The sequence below is a fragment of the Penaeus chinensis genome, chromosome 23, assembly GCF_019202785.1.
Source record: "Penaeus chinensis breed Huanghai No. 1 chromosome 23, ASM1920278v2, whole genome shotgun sequence".
NCBI classification, from domain to species: Eukaryota; Metazoa; Arthropoda; class Malacostraca; order Decapoda; family Penaeidae; genus Penaeus; species Penaeus chinensis.
In genome coordinates, this window is record NC_061841.1 from 13,693,889 (window position 1) to 13,703,290 (window position 9,402).

The 9,402-nt window shown below is 33.0% G+C and overlaps 2 protein-coding genes across 2 annotated transcripts in view; both read left to right on the top strand.

The window, feature by feature from the left end:
* The first annotated feature begins 580 nt into the window (after positions 1-580).
* LOC125037665 lies at positions 581-8,554 on the top strand. The gene is made up of 3 exons (XM_047630862.1): positions 581-1,049; positions 7,938-8,089; positions 8,491-8,554. Exons 1-3 carry the CDS (start codon positions 615-617, stop codon positions 8,552-8,554), a joined length of 651 nt encoding a protein of 216 aa, XP_047486818.1. The 5' UTR covers positions 581-614.
* A 481-nt stretch (positions 8,555-9,035) lies between these two features.
* LOC125037666 (mucin-2-like) overlaps positions 9,036-9,402 on the top strand; it is a gene marked incomplete at its 5' end in the record, with an annotated part of 28,022 nt that continues 27,655 nt past the window's right edge. Inside the window, one exon of the mRNA XM_047630863.1 lies at positions 9,036-9,259. Within this exon, the coding sequence (XP_047486819.1) occupies positions 9,036-9,259 (224 nt within the window). The remainder of the gene's footprint in view (positions 9,260-9,402) is intronic.

Sequence of the window (9,402 nt, forward strand, 5' to 3'; positions counted from 1 at the left end):
TAATGATAATGATAATGACGGTGAAAATGATAACATGATGATGATGATAACAATAGTAATAACAGTGACTGACACGTTATTTTGGAAATGATACTAAATAACCGAGGAAGAAACCACAACATATAAATCAAATAAAGGAACAATGAGGATGGTACTTGTTGAGATGCACCATCAAGCATGCGCACCTCATGCTAAACAACAGATCTACCAAGATCTAGCTGAAAGTATACATTGAGTAAAGATAATTACTCAAAAAAGGCATAACTTAGCTGAGTCTGCGGGCATCATTCTATACTAATATCAGATCTTTCTTTTTAATAAAGAAATGTCAGTCAAGAATTGCTCTAATGAATGAGTAGAAGAATTCAGACCAAAAACCTTATCACTGATAAGACTCAATACTGATGTAGTCTAGGATAAGACCCCTCCCACCAAATCTTTGATTATAATAGTCATAAGTCATAACAGTGACAGATCATAACAGTATTGACGGGTGGCGATTCGCGTCCCTTGATATTCTCGTGTCGTTATTTGGGCGCGAAGATAAACTGAAAGCGGTGCACCACTAGAGTTGTTAAATGATACCGTATTTCTGTGCCTTCTGATATATCGAGATGAAGATGAAGACATTGCTAAAAGTAATGGCTATTGCTAACTTGTTTGCTTCGAGTGGCGGCTTATTCACTTATTTAAGATACGACCTAAACAACTTCGGCGAACTCAGCAACGGGGCCTTCAAAGTTATGGCCTACAAGGACATCGATTTAGAATACGAAGTGAGCGTTCCTCCGGGTGGAGAAAACAGCGGCGGGACCTTTTTGCTAGACAGCAGTTCTTACTCGTGTATGAAACCCATAATTGTTAATCTTGAGAGCAGTCTTACTCTTCGCTTGTCATTTTGGTGTGACGTCGCAGTCTCGGAGCTCAAGATCATCACAACGTGTAATTATTATTCACAGGAAATGCTATGTGATAATGTTGCCTTCCCGGAGAGAAATGGAAAATGGAACGAGACTGTGTGGCTCAAAACCTGCCCCCCAGCCAATGATGTAAGTAGGTCTGATGTATGGTTAGGAATAATGAATGCACGTTTCAAGATGCACATGTGTAGATTCTGTTTGTTTCAGTATGCATCCATTGCACCTGTATGTAGAATTGTTCCCTTCATTATCGTTTTCATTATTACTGTTGACATTGCTGTCATTATTGTTATTCCTATTATATAATACTCGTTATTGTTCTTATCATTACAGTAATATCTACAATTATTATTCGGATTTGCTTAATTATTTATGTGAAGGAAGGTATGAGGGAAAGGTTAGAAGATAAGGGGAGGGAGAAAAGGCGGGAAACGGGCTAAAAGAGAAAAAAAAAAAGTTAATGGAATTAAAGAGGCAAATAGGATGACGTAAAGTAAAAAGGGGGAAGGGAGAGGGGGCTCAGAGAAAAAAAGAGAGTGGAAGAAAGAGGAAAGGGGATGAGGTAGGGGAGTTTAGGAGGAAGAGGAGGGAAGCAGGAGGAACCAGATCATTATTATCCTTATTGCCATTATTATTGTTATTATTATTATTATTATCATTATTATTATATCTATTATCATTGTTTTAATTATTGTTATTATTATTTTTATTGTTATTATTATTTTATTATTACTATTATTAATATCATAATTGCCATCAATATCAGTTTGTTGTCTTTATCATTGTTAGTATTATCATTATCAGTTTTATAATAAATAAATACTATTATTAGTAGTATTATTAGTATTATTATCATTACTATCATTATTATAATTAAAATCACAATTATCATTACCATTAATATTATTATCATCATCATTATGAAATTATTATTGTCATATTCATCATTATTATCATTATCACTGTTATTATCATTTTTATTACTATTGTTATTTTGATTATTGTCATAATCATTTTTTTTATATAATTCGTATTATCATTATTGATATCATTATTACCATAATTATGATCATTATCATTATTATTTCGTATTGCAATCATTATTCATTATTATAATTATTATTAACATCATTATTGTTATCATCATTTTTCATTGTTATTATTATTATTATTATTATTATTATTATTATTATTACTATTATTGTTATTACTATCATTGTTATTATTATTATTATTATTATTAATGTCATTATCATTATTATCATTATTATTGTCATTGTTATCTTTACCATTATCATTATCATTATATTTGTCATCAGTGTCATTACTATCATTATTCTCGTTGATATTGTTATTACATTATTATCTTATTACTATTATTATCATGATTATCATCATCATCTTGGATATTATCATTATTACTTTTATCATTATTAGGATCAGTATTGTATTTATCATTAATGTTATCAATGGTTATCAATTTGTTATTATTATTATTATTATTATTATTATTATTATTATTATTACTATTATTATTACCATTAGTATCATTCATACTATTAAAAGTATAATTATTATTGTTATTATTAATACTTTTATTATCATTATTATTATTATTATCATTATAATTATTACTATTGTTACTGTAGTTATTATCATTATTTTTAATGTTTTTGTTATTATCATTATCATTGTTAACACTATTATTATCATCATTATTATAAATATTATTATTACTATTATTTTAATCTACCATGATTGTCATTTTAATATCATCATAATTATTATTATCATTATCATACTTTTTTTATTATCATTAATGTTATTGTTATCATCACTATTATTATCATTATCATTATAGTTTTTGGTATTGTTGATTTTATCATTGCTAATGTTACTATTATTATGAAAATCCTTATGCTTATTATCATTTATATAGTCATTATTACTATCATTAATAATATTATCAAATCTCATTAAAACTATTATTTTCGTCATCATTATTATTATTATCGTTATTATTATTATTATCATTACTATTATTAATATTATCATCATCATTATAATTATCATGATCATTATTATCATTACATTATTATTATAATTATTATTATCATTATTATTATTATTATTATTATTATTATTATTATTATTATTGTTATCATGAATCTCATATTCGTATTATTATCATTATTATTTATAATAATGATAATAACATTGATAATAAAAATAATAATGATAATAATAATATTAATAATAATAATTATACTAAATAATGTAAATAATAATATTATTATTATTATTATTATTATTATTATTATTATTATTATTACTACTATTATTATCATTATCAACATTATTATTATTATCATTACCGTTAGTATTATCACTAATACTATTATGATCAACTTTATTTCCATTATCAATATCATCATTTTTATATCATTATTATATTGATTACTGTTATCATCATCATTGTTGTTTTTAATGTTGTAGTAGTAGTGGTATTATCACTATTATCACTGTTGTTGTTACTATTATTATCATTATCGATATCATTATTGTTATTGTTATTTTTATTATTTTTGTAACTATCATTATGATCATTATCACTATTATAATAACTGCTATTAGTATCACTATTATCATTTTTGTTATTTTTTATTAGTTCATTAATACAATTGTTGTCATTCTTCTTATTAGTAGTAGTAGTAGTAGTAGCAGTAGAAGTAGTAGACATTACTATTAATATGATCATCATCATTATTATTATTATTACAGTTATTATCATTTTACTAATATTAATATCATCATTATCATTATTATTGTTATAATTACTATTACCATTACTATTGTTACTAATATTTTTGTTGTTGTTATTATCTTTATTATTATCATTATCATTATTTTTGTTATCATTATTTTTTTATTATAATTATTAATATTTTTAATATTTACAATGTTATCATTATTATTATAATTAATATTATAACTGGTATTGTATTGATCATCTTTATTATCATTACTATTATTATCATTATCTTTATTGTTATTAGTATCATACTCATCATTATTTCTAGTAGTGTTACCATTATTATCATGATTATTATTGTTGTTTTTGTTATCATTATCATTATTATAATCATTATCTTTGCCATTATCGTCACTATTATAGTTATTAATATCATTGATAGGATTATTGATATAATTATTAATTTGGTATAAAAACCCACACTGTAAAACTAGATTTAATTGAAAAAGAGACTACAGTTTCGGAATCCACCTGGATTCCATCTTCAGGTCTGAGGAGGCAAGGAAGAGGAGGGGGTATAAAACAGTGAGAGGAAAGGCAACGCGGAGACACGGGGCAGGCAGGACAGACGAACGGAAACGAAGGGAGGTCAGATCAGGTCGGAGGGTCGGGCGGACTGTGTGAAGGGTGGCCGGCATACGGGAGAAGGCGGAGGATGTGGGAAGCGAGGAGACTGTCAGCAGGAGAAAATCCGCTGTTCAGGGTGAAATTGGGAAGCAGCTTAATTAGGGAAGATTCCACCAATCTGCGGGCGTGGACGTCAGCGGAAGGAAAGATAATTCGCGCCGCTGACCAGTCCATCAGATGGCCTGTATCCCACTGATGGCAGAAGAGAGCCTTGTTGTTGTGCCCCCTTGTGCGTTGTTGTGCGTTGCCTTTCCTCTCTCTGTCTTATACCCCCTCCTCTTCCTTGCCTCCTCAGACCTGAAGATGGAATCCAGGTGGATTCCGAAACTGTAGTCTCTTTTTCAATTAAATCTAGTTTTACAGTGTGGGTTTTTATACCATAGTATCAACACGGTAGTGTGTTTTCTCCTTTCAATTATTCATTAGTTTTTCATTTCATTAATAGTATTGTTGTAATTACTATTATCGTTATTTTGCATTATCATTGTCATTGTTAATCTTATCATTATCATTATTATTATCAGCATTATTATTATCATTATTATTATCATCAGCATTAATATAATCATTATTATTATTATTATTATCATCATTATTATTATTATTATCAACAATATTATCATTATTAGTATTATTATCAGCATTAACATTATCATCATTATTATTATTTTCAGCATTAATAGTCATTATTAGTTTCATTATCATTATTATTACTGTCATTACTGTGACTATCATTATTATTGTCACCCTCATTATCGTTATTATTAGACTATCTGAAAGACTAAACTAAATGACTTAAGCGATGGTCACACGAGCGATTTCTGAATCATAAATCGGTGGTAACTTCAACTATCTAGCTTCCGAGTTCGCACAGTCTACTACTTGGTTGAAAGTAGAAGCGGACGATATGTATTGTTTGGAAATCGGCGAAGTGGGCATGACCAGAGTGCCTGTAGTCTGCTTTGAATTATCATACTCAACTGCACAAAAAATAACAACACTATACATTTCAATTAATTTGATATTCAAATAGATATTGCATTCTATATCCTTATATTTCATAAGCAAGTTTACTATCTTTACTCGGAAATTCATTGGAGAGTGGTTGTCACAACATCATTGTTTACATGCGCGAGTCTTCCAAAGGTCCACAATGAGGCTTGCTTATATCTATCCTGCAAACGAAGTTCTTGCTGCAGTTTATACTTCTACTATTTCTTCTCTACAAGCACGAACGAACCTACATACGTCGTTTTAGTAAACGTTGAGCCTTCATTTATATAGCAAATGACAAATAACCAGTGAAGAGAACCGCGCGAGCAAGTGTTTACCAAAATCAAGCGCATAGGCGATGGTTTGGTTCACCCCATGCGACGAGGCCTGCGTTATAACTAGATAGTCGTGGCTTGGGCTACTAAGTTAATATTAGCTAGGCTTTCATCTAGAAGCTCGCCGAGATGAGTCCCCGTGACAACAAAGGGTGAATTTGACAATGCGCCCTCCTTGGTGTTAGCATCACTAACTGGAGGACTGAATTTTATTGACATTACTATTATCAGTAACAATTATCATCAGCATCAGCATAAGACTATTCTTGCCACTGTTAGCATATCCATGCCAAACTATTTGTACCAGCTACCTGCCAAAAAAAAAAAAAAAAATGTTGATATAAATTGTTTTGTAAAACTCATAACATTTTTGAATTGCGTAAATGTTTTTTTTTTTTTTTTTTTTTTTTTTTTTTTTTTTTTTTACCATTTCCTTCCCATTCCATATAGTTGTTATAGACATGACCATATTTATATATACATAGTTTTGGCTTATAATATATAACAATATTCATGGTACCAGTAACCAAGTGGCCTACCCAAAACCTTTTTTTTTTTTAATCAACTAATAATTGCCAACAATTATTTAAGTTTAATCTGAAAAGTAGTTTGATGAAAATCTCTCTTGAAGAGCCCCCCAGCCTCCGAACCAAATGCGAATACCATAAAAATGCGGGAAACCTTAACGGCGCCACAAGATGATTGGCAGTATCGAATGAACCCAGCTATGCTTAACTTTCGAACGGAATTTGTAGTAGCTGCTGAAGCAGAACAAGTGAGTGGAATGCAATCCATTTGAAAAAATCTGATAATCCAACAGACGACAGGGAAGTTACGGATGCCTAAAGTTGGCCCAGGAAGAGAGAAAAAAGACAGCAAATGGATGGATAATGCATAAGAGAAAGAAAGAATTGGATGAATTAACATATGAGACGAAGAGAAAAAAACAACAACAAGAAAGTACCTCTCGTGCTGATACTTTGCAACAAATTCGACCGAAAAAAAAAAATGTGAAGTGTATTATAGTTTTTCTCATTGATAGTAATTATTGTCATTGATACTGTCATATTATTCATTCCGTTTTGATCACTATCAATATTGCCATCTTAAGAATTATCATTATTATCATTATTGTTGTTGTTTTGATCATTACTATAATTACCGTAATTATTAATACTATTATCGTTATTATCATCATCCTTATTACCTTCATCATCATCATTATGTGAATAATGTTTAAACCAGGGCTACTCAAATGGCGGCCCGCTGTCCAAATCCGGACCTTCTGAGTGTTGTAGCGGGGCCCCAGGCTCCAGGAGGAGAACATTAAAATTAAATAAAATGAAGGTTCTGGCGATGGATTCTTGAAAGTTAGGTAAGTTAGGGGATATGGGAATACTTTGGAGTACTCATATTGGTGGTTTTATTTCCCTAATTGCAAGTGAAATATTTATCCGGACCTCTGTATATACTGGGACTTGTCTAACTGGACCTTTGCTCAGAATAGTTGAGTTGCCCTGGTCTAGAGTTCTACAGTAGAAGTCTTTCTTACTTATATTTGACAAGTTTAGCCTATTTCTTCAGCTTCAGTTATAGAGATCAGCAATTCGGGGGCCATTTTTGCAAACAAGCATAAAATGCCAAACATCAGTAAAAATGTAATGCTATATTCTATATCATACTACTTTTGAAAGACTGCGTGGGAATATAAACTGTTTGAAAGAGATGATTCAATATTTCGTCATAAGCTATGAATCTGATATATTATTTGTGATTATTCTCTAAACTGCGATATAAAAGTATAAAAGTATAACAACAAGATAGTTTTATTATTTTAATAGTTACTATGATTATTATTATAAAATCTTTAGTATTATCATCATCATTATTACTTTTACTTACATTTCTTTTACTATTTTTATAATAGTTATCATAATAATTATTTTATAATTATTACCATAATAATTATTGCTACTCTCATTACCACTATTACTACTTTCATCATTATTATTACAACTGCTACAACAACCACTATTATTACTGCAACGACAACTACTGATGATGATGATAATAATGGAGAACAACAAAACCATACTACAACAGTACATCTTCAGTAATGTATTTGTTAGCATTATTATGATGTCCTTTTTGTTCCTAATGCGTAAACCATTATCATCATTTCCATAATGTTGACAATATGCTTTGTCCTGATGCATTACCTAACTGTGAATTTACTTCTCCCGTGAACAGCTGAAAATAGAATTGTGTGGAACTGGAAAACAAGCTGGCGCAGCCGTTGGATTCGAGTACGTGGAAGTCCTGACTGACGACTCCACCCTGCCGCCTACCGCCCCGGGATCCACCACGACCACAACCCCTGAGCCTACAACTACAACCACAGAGCCCACAACCACCACAACCCCTGAGCCTACAACCACCACAACCCCTGAGCCTACAACTACAACCACAGAGTCTATAACTACAACCACAGAGCCTACAACTACAACCACAGAGCTTACAACCACCACAACCCCTGAGCCTACAACCACCACAACCCCTGAGCCTACAACTACAACCACAAAGTCTATAACTACAACCACAGAGCCTACAACTACACCCACAGAGCCCACAACCACCACAACCCCTGAGCCTACAACTGCAACCACAGAGCCTACAACTACAACCACAGAGCCCACAACCACCACAACCCCTGAGCCTACAACCACAACAACCCCTGAGCCTACAACTACAACCACAGAGCCTACAACCACCACAACCCCTGAGCCTACAACTACAACCACAGAGTATATAACTACAACCACAGAGCCTACAACAACCACAGAGCCCACAACCACCACAACCCCTGAGCCTACAACCACCACAACCCCTGAGCCTACAACTACAACTACGACCCCTGAGCCTACAACTACAACCACTGAGCCTACAACTACAACTACAGAGCCTACAACTACAACCACAGAGCCTACAACCACAACAACCCCTGAGCCTACAACTACTACAACCCCTGAGCCTACAACTACAACCACAGAGCCTACAACTACAACCACTGAGCCTACAACTACAACCACAGAGCCTACAACCACCACAACCCCTGAGCCTATAACATCCACAACCCCTGACCCTACAACTACAACCACAGCGCCTACAACCACCACAACCCTTGAGCCTACAACTACAACCACAGAGCCTACAACTACAACCACAGAGCCTACAACTACAACCACAGAGCCCACAACCACCACAACCCCTGAGCCTGCAACCACAACAACCCCTGAGCCTACAACTACAACCACAGAGCCTACAACTACAACCACAGAGCCCACAACCACCACAACCCCTGAGCCTACAACTACAACCACAGAGCCTACAACTACAACCACAGAGCCCACAACCACCACAACCCCTGAGCCTACAACTAAAACCACTGAGCCTACAACTACAACCACAGAGCCCACAACAACAACAACCCCTGAGCCTACAACTACAACCACTGAGCCTACAACTACAACCACAGAGCCCACAACCCCTGAGCCTACAACTACAACCACAGAGCCTACAACCACAACAACCCCTGAGCCTACAACTACAACCACAGAGCCTACAACTACAACCACAGAGCCAACAACCACCACAACCCCTGAGCCTACAACTACAACCACTGAGCCTACAACTACAACCACAGAGCCTACAACCA

Coding starts and splice junctions, on each gene's coding strand:
- LOC125037665 (XM_047630862.1), top strand. CDS start 615: ATGAAGATGAAGACATTGCTAAAAGTAATGGCTATTGCTAACTTGTTT. Junction 1,050..7,937: donor CCTGCCCCCCAGCCAATGAT/GTAAGTAGGTCT, acceptor TCCCGTGAACAG/CTGAAAATAGAATTGTGTGG. Junction 8,090..8,490: donor CCTACAACTACAACCACAGA/GCCCACAACCAC, acceptor CTACAACCACAG/AGTATATAACTACAACCACA.